The sequence below is a fragment of the Lygodium microphyllum genome, chromosome 24 (assembly GCF_053477565.2).
Source record: "Lygodium microphyllum isolate KBCC chromosome 24, Lygodium_microphyllum_v1.1.10, whole genome shotgun sequence".
NCBI classification, from domain to species: domain Eukaryota; kingdom Viridiplantae; phylum Streptophyta; class Polypodiopsida; order Schizaeales; family Lygodiaceae; genus Lygodium; species Lygodium microphyllum.
This window is the reverse complement of record NC_141158.1, coordinates 109,357,148-109,374,544: the sequence shown is the minus strand read 5'-3', so window position 1 is coordinate 109,374,544 and position 17,397 is coordinate 109,357,148. Positions and strand designations below refer to the sequence as shown.

At 41.5% G+C, this 17,397-nt stretch overlaps 1 protein-coding gene and 1 long non-coding RNA gene across 6 annotated transcripts in view; one reads left to right on the top strand and one right to left on the bottom strand.

Annotated features, from left to right (window-relative positions):
* The window catches only part of LOC148015510 (uncharacterized), a 170,023-nt gene that overhangs the window by 72,736 nt on the left and 79,890 nt on the right, over positions 1-17,397 (bottom strand). The gene's annotated exons all lie outside the window — the stretch shown is intronic.
* LOC148015512 (uncharacterized) overlaps positions 2,668-17,397 on the top strand; it is a 42,025-nt gene continuing 27,295 nt past the window's right edge. For both annotated transcript variants that reach the window (XR_015688376.1, XM_087665556.1), the window contains exon 1: positions 2,668-2,848. Coding sequence is in view for 1 of the 2 variants with exons in the window: in XM_087665556.1 (XP_087521682.1) it covers positions 2,715-2,848 (134 nt within the window). In the remaining variant the exon portion in view is untranslated. The remainder of the gene's footprint in view (positions 2,849-17,397) is intronic.

Here is a 17,397-nt window from a genome sequence, read left to right as displayed (position 1 = left end):
GTGAAAAAGGAGGCTTGTATGCTGTTTTGTGTGCATGAAGAGTATCAAAGCAAGAGAGAGACTGGTTTTTATCCTTTAGAGTAGATTTGATTTCTAATTTCCTCCAGCACTTAAAGTTTGTTTCAAGAACGAGCAAAGGATGCCCTAGAAAACTACTTTTTTGGAGTCAAAGGGGGCTGCCAATTTGTGCTAAGCTATTTAGAGGCCATGTCTTCCAAAGTTGATTTGGAGTTTTGTGCCATTATGAACCATAAGGTTCCTAACCTACGTGCTCTTCCCTAAGATTAGAAGCTTGATGGAGAAAATTACAGCATTTGATGCATAACATGTTAGAAGTGAGTGCAACGAGCGTGAGAATCTATTGTAATAGATTGTACAATACAAGAGATAAGAAAGGGACTACAAAGAAATAGGAGAACATGCAAAGAGAACTCACAAGAATACTCGACAAATGAAATCCATATACCAAATCATGAGATCATCCAATATAATAGTGATTCATTTGCTAAGTCGCGAGTGGACACTAGCACTAGCTCCCTCTCTACAACAAGACCTACAAATGTCACAGTATGCTAAAGATGATAATTGAGGAGGAGAGAACTTAGCAATAAATAGCCAATAATCATGATTAGAAAGTCACCATCTCGCAACAACAAATATGCAATCGACCACCCATAAAATGCACAATCTACCATAAACTGGCCCTAATAAAACAGGTGCTGACAAATAATGACTAATAAAGAATGTACCTTGGCTATTGCACATGCACAGACTCACACACGAACTCATAATCTACCAATACCCTCTTTCAAATCATGGTGATCTGGTACTATACAATTATCAATATACAATGAAAATGACTCATCATAGTACATATAACAATGGCACTCAAATAGAACCATGGATACCCCAAGTAGTGAGTGGCCATCCCACCACCATGGTGCCTCCAAGAAAACTTAATGTCAATGATGATCATACTAACCCCTAAATATAGAGAAGAATCACGCAACTCTCTATGTCTATCCACAATGCCTCTTGAGTAGTATACATGACCATCCTATCATCAATGCCTTTGAGCATGTGACCATGGATTCCCCACCTTTGGCCAAATTGCCAAAGTGTCCCCTTCATTGCGTATGGAGCTCGCATCTGTCCAACAGGCTATGACAGATGAAACTCCATTGATGGGGGGGGGGATATGTGTGAACTCTTGCAAGTACACACAAACGTAAAGATTGATAATGATAAGTGAGATACAAGTACATGTGATAGGGCTTGAATATATACGTAAAGCTATGTAGCTACCTTGACCCTTATTTAATGCTAAGTGGTGTAAAAGGTGTTCACATCTAAACACACACTTCTACACACAACACGAGGATAAATAAAGCTAACAAACCTCCCTTTGGGTCATGGGTGACTGAACCCGTGACACAAAACATACAAAAAAGGAAAAGAGAAGGAAGAGGCGGTGGATAATCTAATGAAATAATGCTGAAAAAGGAGATACATAAAAGAGAGAGGTGCAACATGGGGATGTTCATGACATGGTGCACTGTGAGAAGCTCAAGGACCCAAGGTAAGACATGGTTCAAAGGTGCATGTACATGAGTCAGGCTAATCAAAAGCAAGCATGGCTCAGAGGCATTGGGCACATGACCAAAGGCCAAATACATGGGTATAGCTTTCAAGAATTCAGAGGTCGCACAGGAAGTGGTTACAATTCCCCCTGAAATATAGCTCCTTGTGAATTAGAAGAAAAGGAAAGGAATACAACTTGTTTTGGATAAAAATCCAGGTAGAGGACCCCACATAATTATTTAACATTTTTATGCCGGAAACGTCATAACACATGCATGAGCATGGCCAGTGTCTAATTCCAATCATATAAAATTTTACTATTTTTTAAATTACTTTTTAAATTTTAACTTGTTATTACATTTATTTATTTTTTTGAGTTTTAACAGGATTAAAATCCCCCCTCGATGTTGATGAGCTCTAGGACGATGCAACCCATGTTGACCACTTACAACAGCATCGCCAAACACTAGACGCTTGGTGGGCCATTTTTTGACTAATGTTGAAGGGAGCACTCGGCTGGTCTTCAATATGTTGATGGAAGTTCCAGTTTGATGGCTACGGGCTCAAACATGAAAAGCCCCAACATTTGATAAAGAAATTTATAGAAATTTTGCTTCAAGTTGAAAATCTGTAAATTGCATGCAAACTGCCCCTTAGAAGCCAATGTGTGAACTTAACTAATTAAAGTTTAATTGAAACTTTTAATTTTAAGCTCATCTTTGGATGATGGGCTGTGCTTGTGACAGGGACAGATCTGACGGGCTGCACATTAACATGGGCAGTTTGACATGATGTGGCACTGGACAAGCGATGCAGAATCTACGACCAAAGTCAACACAACAGCGACACATGTATAGTAGATGCACCATTGGGCAAGCGATTGAGATAGATGTCAGTCAGGGCAGACGTCAATCAAGGCAAACATGAGGCGAAGTGGGGGAAAACTTGTGCACGGGCATCGGGGTGTCAATCATCCGATGTCAATCGGCTACCATTTTAGGGCACCTGCACAATAGGTACAATGGAGACACTAGCTACACGCTCGTGGGGACTTCTTTTTCCCCCTCTTCTTATTCTTCTACTACTTCCTTTGAGGGCACTGCACAGTGGACAGCTAGTAGCCAACAAGAAAAATGGCCACACGAAGAGAACCAGCAGAGTATTACGCAGCCATGAGGGAAGCTGTAGTTGAATCTGCTCTGATACTATTGTTGGGTGTGGAGCTTGCATGTATCCAGCAGAGTATGGCGGATGGAACTCCATGGAGGTGTGCGCTTGTGTGTGTGCATGAGAGAGAGAGAGAGAGAACTCTTGCAAGTACACACAAATTGAAAGATAGATTGATAATGATAAGTGAGATATAAGTGATAGGTCTTGAATATATAGGCTAAGTTGTGCAACTCAAGTCCAACAAGCAATGGCGGATGGAACTCCATGGAGAGAGAGAGAGAGAGAGAGAGAAGATGGTGAATTTTGCTGCGCGCATCCAAGGTTCTGTGCCAAAGCCACTGTTCTTGCCAAAAGCGAACTATAGAAGTGCAGTCGTGCCACACTAAAGACGGACATCTAGTGTGGAAGGAAGAAAAACAGTCGTTGAGCCGTCAGTTGTTGCTGGAAAGAGAGGATTTGCGCTGACTGTCAGATCGAGCGTGGACTGGTAGCGATGACCTTCTACCCCTTTGTTGCTTGGGTATCTAGGCCCTAGTGCCATCTCTAGACTTCCCTGCTATTGATGGGTGGATGTGCACACACCACTAGATTGAGCCCAAACTTCCCATGTTGATCCCCTGTCCCAGATCATTTGGCCATGCTACGCACAGAGATTCACCTGTCGTGTGCCCTTCTCTTCCTTCTATGGGGGCCCGACTATCAAACAGAGAGAGTGAGAAGGCAAGAGAGAGAGAGAGAGAAAGAGAGCAGACTTGTGGTCCACCAGCTTGCATTAGGGGTCATAAAGAAGTTCGTGCTCAGTATATAGTTCTGTGATGGATAATCTGCAGGTGACAAATGGTATGGATATGGCCTTTCTCAACCAGCATATAGGGAATGGGAATGACCAAGTTCCGCCGGACTCGGATAGTAATTCGTTGGCTGAGGATTCCGGGCCGTTGATCAATGGGAATGAGATAGGTAAACATCAGAAGATGTCGGTTGAAAAACCAGTATTATGCCCCCCAAATTTGCCTCAGCCAAAGGTTCATGCTTTTGGTTCACAACCTGATGGGTCTCTTCAGTTCATGCTGGCCACTGCCAATCATCTTATGTCCGATTATGTCCATGTTAATAAGAGCAAAGCTAACTCTTTACCGGATGGGGATCATATAGTTGAAGTCATGGGAACGGAACTAGTCCTACAGCAGATTGTTGCTTTCCATGAGAGGGCAACCATTTTTTACTTTATGGGAAGGAATCCCTTGATCACCAAGATCCATGCCTGGTTGCAGTTCATGCTTATAAGTGTTAAACAGTGCCAAGATGATGCTTTAGGGCATGTGCATGCTCCTCTTGTTGAAGAGATTTATGATGGTCCGAAGGGGTTTTTTGAGGTTCTTTTTTATTCCTTGGAAGTGCGGGCTTTCATTATGCAATGCATTCCTTTGTTCTTGGATGGCAGCTTGTTCACATGGTCCCTTCGAGGCCCATGGTGGCTGAGTTTCAGGAGATGTTGAGGCAGGCATGCCCAATTTGGGTGGAGGTGGTTGATTTTCCTACACATCTTTGGAGACTCCTCCCACTGGTTTTGAGAACCCTTGGTGAGGTGTGAGTGGAGCCTCGATTGGCTTCCTGCAATAGGAGCAGGGCATGCATGCTTTGGGATACGGGAAAACCTCGCACGACTAAAATTCCTTTTGAGGTTCCAAGACTGCAAACTTTGGTGTATGAGTTGAAATGGGATACTTTTGCTAGACACTGTTTCAGATGTAGTCAATTGGGCCATTTCATTTCAAAATGTGACAAAAATCCTGAGGTTTTGTAGGGAACTATAGATACAGACGTGGATATGCAGGACCACCATCCTAAGTATATACTTTAGTAGCCACAAGCTGATCCTGAGATACTTCACTAATATGGTCGTGATGAAGGAAAGAAGAAGGTTTCTCAAGTTGGTCTTGAGCATGCTTCGCTTGCGGTTGAGTGGAATGTGTCTCCGTGGGAGGATTCTTGGGTCTCAGTGGTTAGACGTAATGCCAGACAGGCTTCTCATTCACACCCACCACCGCACCCAATCACTCAAACCTTTCAATGCAAAGGTAAGGTGTTTTACATGAATCCTCAATCTTCATGTGTGCCGAAAGGGGATGATAAAAGGACTTACGATTCTGCTTTGTGCTTTGATGCACGGGGGAGGCTTGTGCCTCTCCTAGGGATGTTTTTCATTCACAGCAACAACATTTTCCTTCTCGTGCCTCAATTGCTGGTTTGCAAAGGGCAGACCTTGTAGATGTAATCCGAAGTGAGGTGGAGAGATTCCAAGCAGCTAAAGCTATAGACGTAAAAGGAAAAGGGAAAGCGGTGGTTTAGTAGTTTTTCTCATTTCTAATTTATCATGAGAATTGCTTTGTGGAATGTGAAAGGTATCTCTTTGAGCAGCAAGCAGTATCGGTTGTGGAAAGTTGTATTTGCTGGAAATTGGGATGTATTTTGTGCTGTGGAGCATAAACAACACGCTTTGGCTGGATCTTCATATGTTTATAAGAATTATGTAGTTTTTTTTAATGGGCGAGCTCCACATAAATCTGGAGTTACGTTGGCTATAAAATCCTTACTGCAACCATCACTGGTTTCTCAGACCCTCAAGGTCGATTTGTGATTCTAGAAATACTTTATGAGGGAGAGGTTTTATGGATGGTGGGCATGTATGCTCCTTCTACTGCAAGGGAATGTTGTCAACTTTGGGATAACCTGCACTGGCTTGCCATGGCTTGTCAAGGTTTTATCATGGATGACTTTAATGCATGTGTATATGGGGATCAGGTGACTTCTCTGCACTCAGTCATGGATGGTCCTTGGTCCTGAGTGGCAGTCTTGGGATACCCTTGTAGCTGTGTCTTTGAAGCAGGACATGTGGTCTTGGATGTATCCATCGCAATCAAGATATACCTATCGTTCTTTTCAACATCCTAACACTTGGGCCAGATTGGATCGGATATACATTTGCCAGAGTGATTCCTTTCTTCTTGCAGCCATTGACATGTGGGTGGAATGACAGCATGTCTTATCAGATCACTACCCTTTGGTCTTGGAAATGACCCACAAACCTATTCATGTATTTAAGGTTCTCCTTGCTCGGTTGCCTCTTCATTTTAATCAATCTTTTTTGCAGCAGAATCAGTTTTTGGAATGTGTTCAGCACAATTGATTGCTTCTTTTAGCTTGATGGTCCTATCTGGAGGGAGGGATGCATGGGCTGTTTTGAGGGATAATGTGTGAGAGTTATCCCGTTAGTTTAGTATTCAACATGCTTCCTCTTTATGAGCTGAATTGTAGCATGCCCAATCTTTATTGGCCCATTCCTTGTCTTTGAGTCAATCAGGGGATTCTAATCATGACTTGCTCACATGCATTGAATGGTTAAAAGGCATGGTTCATTCTCTTTAGGAAGAGAAATATGCAAAATACAAATTGCTGGCCGCTAGAGCTGAAGCTTTATACGATAATAACTATCAATCCCATCAATTCTTTACTCGTCTGCACCAGAAATATGGCTGGGAAAAAAATTATGCGTTTAATGGATGAGCAGGGGTTTATGGTGACTGATTTTGCCTCCATGATCCGGATGAGTGTTGACTTTTATAAGACCTTGCTGGGTCCATAATAGATTTTTTTCGATGCTATGCACTTTGCTTGTTGATATATTTCCGAGTTGGTTAGTAATCAAGTTAAACCAGAATGGGTGGATTTAATGGAAGCTGATATTTCAAAAGATGAAGTGGAAGAAGTGTTGTCCCACCTACCCGGAAGGAAAAGTCCTAGCTGGGACGAGCTACCTAATGAGCTGTTTTCAGCTCATGTGGAGCAGCTTAAAGACCCATTGTGACTCGCATGTGTCCGCAAGTGTGGAATTCTAGTATGATGCCATTAGACTAGAAGATTGTTGTCATTCGGTTGTTGCCCAAGGTTCCCTCTCCAACTTCTTTGAAACAATGGAGACCCATTTCTGTAATGAGTTCATTATATAAAATCTTCTCCAAAATCACTGCCAACACATTGCAAAAAGTTTTTCCGCATCTGGTTCATCCATGTCAATATGGTTTTATTAAAGGTCGAAATGTAATGCATAACATTTTAAATGTTCAACTGGGAATCGACTATGCCAAAGCTTCAGGCCAGTATAAGTAGTTATGCTTCAGCTCGATATTGAGAAGTCATTTGATCATGTTAGCTAGTCTTTTTTGCGGCAATTATTGTCTACAATGGGTTTCGGTCCTCGCATGGTTTCTCTTGTTGATACCATCAGTCAGGGTGCTTTGTCTTGCATTGCTCTTAATGGAGGAATCACGAAGAAAATTTATTTATCTCGGTCTCTTACGCAAGGCTGCCCTCTTAGCCCTTTGCTATTTGCTTTGGTTACTCACCTGATGCTCTCATTGTTGGATAAGTTGGCTAATCAAGGCGAGATAGTTGGCTTGTCTCTTCCCAGTGGTACTCAACTTGTGAGACAATCTTTGGCAGATGATTCTTTTATGTTCCTTAAGGTTGATCGCACTAATGTTCATCGGGCAATGGTGGCGTGGAATCTTTTTGCATTGGCATCGGGTCTTCATATCAATACTCAGAAATCTACACTACTCTTCTATATGAAGAATGATTTGCAGGCCTTGGGCAGGCATGGAATTGTGATCTCAAAGGGAAATATAACCAGACACTTGGGATATCCTGTTGGTGTGGAGGTAGCTTCCCATGCCTTATGGGATTGGATGGCCTCCTGGATTCATGACAGATTCATGTACTAGAAATCTCAAGGTTGGCCTTTACATGTCAGACTTACAATTGCTCAATGTATTATGATCAGTATGATATCGTTCTTTTTGCCACTGCTTATCAGGACTAAGAAGTCTCTTTTGGAATTGGTTCAACCTATCAGATTCATGTTGTGGAAAAAGAGAGGCAATCGTTTGGGACAGGTGTGGATTTTGTGGCAGCATGTGACTACACCTAAACGGATGGGGGGTGCAGCTTTGTTGGATGTTAATTTGCATATGACAACCTTGAGGTTTGCCCTTTTGCAGGCTTTATGTGTACAGAGTCATCCTTGGTTAGACATTGCTAAAATTTTCATTGAAAAGACTAGCATCTCTCATGGTAACACGGTTATTCATGCTTCCTGGTGGCATGTGCTTAATTCCTTGAGGCCTATTAAGGTCTCCCAGTCTTTTCTCCTTTCTCATATGATTGCATCTTGGTAGGAGATCTTACATTTTTCAGTTTGACACCCTCCTGATATTCATAAGGAGATGAATTTGCTGCAAGGAGAAGTACTGGCATCCTCCAGGTTGTTGGATTGGCCAGACAAAGATTTGTGGAGAGTCAAGTTTAATCTGATGGCTCGTTTGGGGTTGTAGACAGTTTTTGATGATGTTATTTTTGGGCAGTCCCATCTTTATTCTTTTCGGTGTATTCATCAGTACTTTTGGGTACCCTGTGGATATTGTGAAATTTGGTCATCCATACAAGTCAGACTTCAGAGGTTCTCTCCTTTGCCTGTGCTACAACTATTGTATCCATGGCGTATTTGTGCTTCCGGATGATTTCGAGAAGAGGTCTGCTAACTAGATATATCATCAAATGGTGGAGGCCAAGAGATGGGTCACTACAAAGGTGAATAAATTATGACATATTAGGAATGGCAAAAAGAAGTGGTAGGAAAGATTCATTCAGCTTTGGAAGTCCAAGGTTCCCTATCAGGGTAAAGTCTTCTTGTGGAGATTGTTGATTGGTGGTCTTCCAACTAGAGAGGTGTTGCATGCTCGAAAGATCTTTTGAAAGCTAATCTTGCACTTGTGTAACACAAAATAAAAAAGATTGAACAGTATACTTTGATTCGAACTTTATTTGTTGGAGTTGGCCATAAAGAGTCACAACTCGCATGGTTGATGGAGTCTCGTACAACATCTATAACTTCTCCCACACATTAGAAGCTATCTCACAAGAGGGTAATAGCTGGAAGGACCTCTTTATAAATGCATTGAAAAAGTGCAAAATAGGCACGGGTATCATCAACCTCCATGAAAAAACTAATTCCTCATAGTTGTTGCAGTCCCCATCATCGAGAATATGATCTCATATCAAGGTATACATGATAGATCTTGAAACCATGTGCCACATGCACTTTTGCACAAACCAAGCCTTCATGATGGCACTCCAAGTTAGGAAATCAAGATCATGAAGCTTATTATCAGTTGAGCACCAAGGAGGCGCCATGGGAAAGGATACAAAGTGAAGATGTAAGTAACTATCACCCAGCATTTTGAGAGTGGAAACCCTACAAATGCAAATGCTATTGATGAAACACATGCAGGAGCAGCATTAATTGTAAAGAATCAGCCTACAGAATGGTTGCCTCAGCAAAGGCAGGGGCTGCTGGTCAAAACACGGATTTCTGGGGCAGAAAACAGGCCATACAGCAGTAGACACGAGTTGCCCAAGCTGGAAAGTAGGTGGCAGCAGTTGCAGAAGATCAGCAACATCAATAAAACATGATGGCAGACCTATAGCAGTATTAAATAGTACCCTAGGACTGAACATAGATTTTGATACCATGCCAAAAGTGGGTGCAGCAATGGAAGCACAAGAATCTGTTGTAATAGACTGCACAACACAAGAGAGAAGAAAGAGACTGCAAAGAAAGAGAACCTACAAAGATAACTCAGGAGAATGCTTGGGAAATGGAATCCATATACCAAGACATAAGACAATCAAATACAATAATGAGTCATAGGCTGAGTGGGCAGCTGAGTGGCCACTGGCACTAGCTCGTTCTCTCCAACAGGACTTGCAGATGTCAAAGTATGCTGAAGATGATAACTTAGGAGAAGGGAGCCTGGCAATAAAATAGCCACTAAACATGAGCAGGTTGGCCAACAGCCCCTAGAAATATGCAATTGGCCAACTGCCACAAAATGCCCAATCAACCATAAACTAGCCCCAATAAAATAGGTGCCAACAAATAGTGACTAATAAAGAATGTACCCACCTAGTGCACATGCATAGACTCACAAATGAACTGTCTTGGTGTCTTATGGTCTAGCTGAGTTTGTGACTGAAGCCAATAGCCATCAATAATTGACAATCTAAGGCCAAAGCTCTGACACTCTTTCTTAGGAGGAGAAGAAGCTATTGGAGAAGTTTTAGGCACATTGGGATAAATTGAATGGCCACACTCATTGGTTCCTATTTCTCTCATGCACACTTGCTATACATGAGATATGGTTGGAGTTGGACCACCTTTATAATCGGACAATGGTTATGAAGCAAGTGTCTCTAGAGGTTCAAATGTGGACTTTAAACCTAAATAAGTTCACGTCCATGCGAGAGAACATCAACAAGCTCCTACGATTGCAGATGCACATTTAAAATGCAAGCAAGGTGATTTCATCCAATGGTGACTTTGCTATCACAATTTCCTCCTAGATTAGTGCCTTTTACTCTGCTTTGATCAACCTGGGGCATACTAAGATACTTGAGTGGGAAGAGGTGGTTCCTATGGTAATGGATCAAAAGGAGCAACTTAAGACACTTTAATCCTCCAAAGTCGGAGACTCATAAAGGTCAAAGCTCCGAAAAGAAAGGGATAACGACAAGAAGAAGAAGGATGATAAACCCAATAAGGACAAGGAGTCTACTTGTTGCACATGTGGTAAGACAAGTCATCTGAAGAAAGACTTCCCCGATAAGGACAACAAGGATGCAAAGAAGGATAAATCTATGAAGGACTCAATAGCGGTAGTGGCTTCCTCATCAGTGGCATTTCTTCCTCTAAGAATGCAACATTGATGGCTCCTCAGACTAGATAGTGGCCCTTCCTACCATATGATCCCTTCTCCAAATGGTATTGTCCATATGTATCTGATGCATTAAGATATTTTGATTGGCAACAACTCTTCGATTACTAAACAAGGTAAGGTGACATGCAACTTATTCCAGATGGGCGGTACTCATACTTCAAAGGTTCTTTGCGTACCAAGCTTAGGCTACCACCTTCTTTCAATGAGTAAAATCTAATGACTTGGTCTCGTTGTGTAATTTTTTGCAAAAAAAAATCGGGTTCTTGATGGCAAGTCTGCCTAAGCTATTACATGCTTGGTTCGGCCACCTCAACTACGAGGGGCTCGTGACAACTTGTTCATCCATTGCGAAATGTTGGGCTGAGCCATCTCCCTTGTGTATATTGCATTCTAGGAAAATAGCAGCGTGATTCCATTCTCAAGAAGGCTTCTTGACAAAAGTTACTAAGCCCAAGGATCTTGTTTCTACTTGGACTTAGTTTCTAGCTCATTGGACTTAGTTTCTAGCCCAAGTAGTTTGAGCATGTGGGTGTATACATAGGTGTGTGAGTTCAAACCTTGGTAGGGTTGTTAGCTGCGAAAGATACAATATGGAACCATACAATAAAATATGGTACTAATTGGTACCTTAAGATTTTATAAGGTATAGAATGATATTAGTACCGAAAAAAAAACTCGGTTATTTTAGACTATAGATGATAGAACACATGTTTAGGGCTAAAATAGCAATGTTACTTGAGCTAATAGGATGAATACATGTGTCATGAGGGTAACAAGGCAAAACCTTATATACAATGCGCTACAAGTACACAGATAGGAGTGTATACATCATACATCATACATCATACAAAAAAGCAAAATGTAGGGTGGATGGATAGGGAGGCTCTTCATTCTCTTTTTTTTTGTATGAGAGAGAGAGAGAGAGGCTTGGCACTTGGTTATGGGGAGGAAGGGGTAGAAAGAAAGAAAGAGTATATTAACGTCTCTAAAAGGCCAATGTGGCCTATGAGGCCAGAGAAATACATATAATGATGGTGTGTTTCTCATCTGGAAAGAGAAAAGATGAAAATCATGCCTATAAGATTGAAAAGTGAAATAGTATCCTATAAAAAGAAAACATGTCAATGATCTAAAAGTAAAAGTAGAAAAAGGAAACTCTCCATCAATGAGATGTCTATCCTCTAGGGAGATGTATCTCTACATGGATGAGTTGTCTCAGCATCTATCTCGTGTGGCGCTCAATGATGGCTCTAGTTTGTCTGTGGTGTGGATGTCTAGGCCTTCGTCTAGGTGGAAATGGGCGCCTAGACCAGATGAGTGACATTTCTCTATCCAAAGGGACACCTATAGAAGATGAGGTCCAATGATTATGTACTCCTGTAGGTTGTGACAACAGTAGTGGTATATGCCATACTCCATCGTGTAGCACAGAGAGAGAGAGAGAGAGAGAGAGAGAGAGTAAATGAGTGTAGCTCAATTGGTTAAGTTGAACAGGGTAGTGATCAGAAGGTCTTCGACTGGTCTTTGGTTCAATGGCATATTTCAAGTTTTAAACCTCTCTCCAAACCCACCCCACTAAAACTAGCCTTCCTTCCATGGATTGGTGGTAAATCCCTGATTACAACTTAATTACAATAGCAAATAATTAATACAAATCTGAAAACACAAATTTGTGTATTGATCTTGGACAATGCACACATGATTGGCCCCCTTTCGGTATTTCTTTAGCTTTATTGAAGAAGAAGTTGATTTACAATGGGATTCTCCCAATCCCTTTTGGTATTCCAACTCCCCTTGCTGTACAAAATCACCGGCAAGTCTTTAATCTGATTTGCCCCTTGATTCATGCAATCAATTGGCATTTATCTGCTTTGAAGGAGATGGAAAATGCCCCAAATTCAATTGTTTGTTGGTCCTTCCACTTGAATAGGCTAAAAACAACTTCAGCGTTGTTGAATCCAAGTCTTGGAGCTTCCAATTTCTAGCACGCTTTTCGAGGCTGCTTCTTAACCCTAATTTCTATTGCATATTAGGGTTTATAGCAGAGAAATCTGAAATTTCTTAGCCTCCAAGGGTCCAAATGTTGAGATCTTCGGAGCAAGGTTGTGAAATGGCTGAGAGATGAGAGGGAAAGCTATAGAGAGAAAATTTAGAGTTTTGTCGCGAAGAATGATTGAAAATCGGTCAAATGCAGCTACTGCCCTGCCACAACAACATGTAGATGCAAAGAATTAAAGAAAATCAGTCATTTACTGTTGCTGCCTTGTCTCAACAGCCTATAGATGTTGTCACCTACTATTGATTGTTCTTCTTCTATCCCTGACTGCCTTAGAAGGTCCTCCAATGGCTGCAAATCAGACCAGCAGCCTCTCCTCCCTCTCTCTTGCTGGTTGAAATCCACTAAAAATGCCTCTCTCTAACCCCTAAAGACGTTTTTCAGTCTTCCATGGGCATTTTTGACAAGTGGTAGCCTTCCCAAATGGTTTGGCTAATAATTAAATTGGCTAGGCAACTTTCATTCCCGAGTGTCTCTGCACCATCTTTGACCATCAGATTGGGGTTAGGTACCATTAAACGCCACTTCTCTAGTGTCACCACAACTGACACTTATGGCCAAATGAATGACCTAGGCCAACAACTAGCACCTACTACCAAGTACCTGTGCGGCATATCTTATAGCAACTTTTGCCTTTGACATCTCGTGATTTCTTCGGATCCTGGGCTAGTAAATTTACTTTAACCCCAATTGCACCTCACATGTACAACATTTACTTAATCATGTGATTAAAAATTAATCCACATCTTAAGTGAGGTTTCAAAAATACATGTCCTCATGACATCCACCCCCCCTCCCCCCAAAAAAATGATTTTTTACAACGGCCCAATATGGACTTTAACGACACCTTTGTCCCTACAATCTGCATTGCTAGCATGGCTACTATTCAAATAGATCTTACCTTAACCAGCCATTAGAGATGGGTGGTGTATCAACTAGATGTCAATTTTTCCTTTTTAAATAGTGATTTGATGGAGGAAATCCATAGTGAAAAACCTCTTGTATACAAGTTAAAGAAGGCTCTTTACAGCTTTAGTCAGGCTCATCTTGCATGGAATGAAAAGATTGGTTCTTTTGTTTGCAAGAAATTAGGGTATTACATATGTGTGAGAGTGCACAACGAAAGAGAAACACGAATACATAGAGAAGCAGAAAGAGAGAGAGAGAGAGAGAGGAAGCAAAAGAGGTTGGAATAATATTGCTACTTAATTCAATTATCTTCACAAAGAAAGAAAATACAGCAGTAACTAAAGAAGAATGCTAATACAATGATGATGGACTGATCAGTCCTTGCATGCAACCGAAAGCGTTAGTGAGGGCACAAAATTAGGCTGATGATAACGGCAGTACTACCAAAGACGAAGGAAGATGACAAAGTCAAAGTGTGCACCTGCCAATGTCAATGAAGTACGTTGATGAAGATTGCGAATGAAGAAGCTCCTCACGATCTTGGGAAACCCCCTCTGAAACACTAGGGGCTAGGAAATCCACAGCCACATCACCGAGATCATCCCCCTTTGAAAGGAATGGGGGGTATGAGGGAACCACCGGAGGAGAAGGTGGAGGGGTCTTGTATAGCACGGGTCATTAGCCCATAATTAGTATACATGAGGCTCTCACGAATGTGTGTGGTTCTTTCGAGATCACTACAGACCATCATTTAGCGACAACAATTCCTTGGGAGGTTCATCAATTAGTGCATCACAGTGTGTATCACCAACAGGTAGAAAGCCGATACTCTTGCTACTCTACCTCAATTGAAGTCTCTGAAATATCCATCAGCAAGGATTCTAGTAGAGAAGCAATCTTCTCAATAGTAGGGGCCTTAGAAGCTGGAGGCTTCATAGGCACTAGCTTAGGGGCCCAATTGTCATTAGGATCTCCAAGAACACTCTGCTCCTTATTGAGAAACCAAGTCATTTAGTATATTTTTCCTTCTTCATTCCTATTATGGTTTCCATTTACAGCCCCCCAAAGGCTTTATTTGGATCATTATTTAGTGTTGCAGTGCCACCTGTGAGACTTCAATGGGCGCCACTCAAGAGAGTTGGGGGACCACTCGAGATAGTTAGTAAATATGGCACTGACTTCCCTCATTCTTCATCTTACACGTTCATTCCTTTTGACACTGTGTCATCCTCTACCATATTCTTCTCTCCTTTCTTCATCCTCTCCATTACTGTTCACACCTCAGGAAAGGGACATTATGGTTTTGTGGCTTTTGCATCCATCTCCACTCGATGTCTTGTGGCATCATCATCAGGCTTCATTTGCAGCATATTCAAGCCGTTTACAGCAGATTACACCCTTTTTATCAGCCCTATATCAGATACCTGCGTTTTTCTGTTTTCTTCACTCTTGAAGGGCTGCCCAGCAGTTGCCTATCTACGGCCACTTACGTGAAGAGATCTTTATAAGATATTCTTGCATTGTTTTCTCAAGTTGGCTTTCCAACAGTCACCTTGATAGCATCCATCATCTCAAAGAGATTTCAGCATATCCTTCATGTCTAACAACTCTTGAGAACTGCATTGCCCTCCCTCTATAGAGGGCTGTCTTTTCCTTCACCGTTTAATATTTACCTTCGATATCTTATTGTGGGAGACATGCATTTCACTCCCTTCACTGTGTAGATTCCCTACAGGTGACACCGCGTGATTCAGAAAGGACAGTGCAGTCATCTTTAGAGCTTCAGTTCTGCTATATCAACTTGATTCACTCAGCATGATTCAATGATTCATCATTCATCATCTTCTTCTTTTGTGTTTTGAGTTTCTCCTCTCTCTAAGTGTTTGCCATGCACACTCTTGTGTCTGTCATCACAAACCCTACTGTCTCTCTGGTTTGCTTTCACAGTAATATTTTAACACCATTGAATTATAGATACGGTACCCTTGTGACTAGAAACTGTAGCAACAAACACTTGCTTCTTGGACTTTCACTCGAACTTATCACATTTCAAGGAAACTGGATTATAGATACGGTACCCCTTGTGACTAGAAATTGTAGCAACAAACACTTGCTTCTTGGACTTTGACTCAAACTTATCACACTTTTTCCTCAAAATGTGAACATAGGTATAACACCCAAAAACCTTGAAATAAGACACATTAGGCTTTAGTGCAAAATAAGCCTCTTATGACTCGGTTGAGGATATGAATAACAGTGAACATTGCTTTGGCTCATAAACACTACAGTATTTGCAGATGCTCCATTATTGTTTGAGCAACCTTTATTAGACTCTTATTCTTGCACTCCAAGACACCATTTTCTTGAGGAGTATTGATGTTGGCATACTCTTGATGAATCTCTCATTCTGCACAAAATAGAGCCATTTTGTTGGATAGAAACTCTCTAGCTTTGTCACATTGTATTGTGTTTAGTTTCCGGCTAGGATGGTTCTCCTCAAGATAAGCCAATCTCGGAAATGAGAGAAAACTTTTGACTTCTACTACAAAAAATATGTGTGATTCATTTTGCTAAAATCATCATCAATTAGCATGAAATAAAGACTCCCCTTAAGAGACTCATTTCTCATAGGTCCACACAAATCAATAGAAACAAGCTCATGGATTTAGTGGCCCGTTGAGAAGCCTTGTTGGGAATGGAACCAAGTTCGTGTTTTCCTTGAATGTAGGATACACAAAGGGAATGGCTCAACCCAACATCTAGAAAGCCACCTACAAGTTGGTCAGGCAAGCCACCTTCCGAAGGTACTTGTAGTTGAGGTGGCCGACGAACCGAGCATGCCATAGCTCAGTCTTTGTCTTTGAAGGAAGAAGTAAGGATGTAAGAGTTGTGGAACTTCGCATCTTGTAGAAACCATTCTCATCGTGCGCTTAGCATACCGCATACTTGGACTTGCCATCAAGAATGTAAAAAGAGTTTGCATTAAATTCCTATGTGAGGTCAAACTCACAAATTTTTCTCATTGAAAGAAGGTGGTAGTCTAAGCCTATTACATAAAGAACCTCTGAAGTATGAGCACTGCCATGTCCATCCAAAATAAGCTACATATCAGCCACCAACACTCTAGAGTCCTTCACAAATTTATCATTCTTTGCATTGTTCTTGTTGTTGTCGGAGTAATCTTTTTTCCAATGCCCTGTCTTACCACATGTGTGATAGGAAGACTCCTTGTCCTTCTTGGGTTTATCCTCCTCCTTCTTCTTGTCCTTCCCTTTATTTTCAGAGCTTTGACCTATATGGGCATGTGAATTTGGAGGATTAAATGTCTTAAGTTACTCCTCTTGATCCAATACCATAGGAACCAATTTTACTCCTTGGAAAGTCCAATTCATAGATTGTGGAGTGCATTATCTGCCGAACATGCAAGAGGCCTATACTCCTTTCACTATTCTGGCTCTGTTGAAGTTCGAAACATCCACTCACGACAAATATGGTGCAGAAGCAATCTTCTCAATAGTAGTGTCCCCAGAAGCTCGAGGCTTCATATGCACTAGCTCAGGTGCCCCATTGTCACCAGGATCTCCAAGAATAGGTTGGTCCACACTCCCCTTTGTAGGTTGAAACTCAACAAATTGAACATCACGACTTGTATCGACATCATGAGAGATTGGATCATAGATACATTACCCCTATGACTGGAACTATAGCTGACACACTTCTTGGACTTTGGGTCAAAGTTGTCACATTCCTTTATTGGAATGTCAACATAGACATCACATCCAAAAACTGTGAACTAAGACACATCAAGTGTTAGTACAAAATAAGCATCAAAGGGACTCATATTAG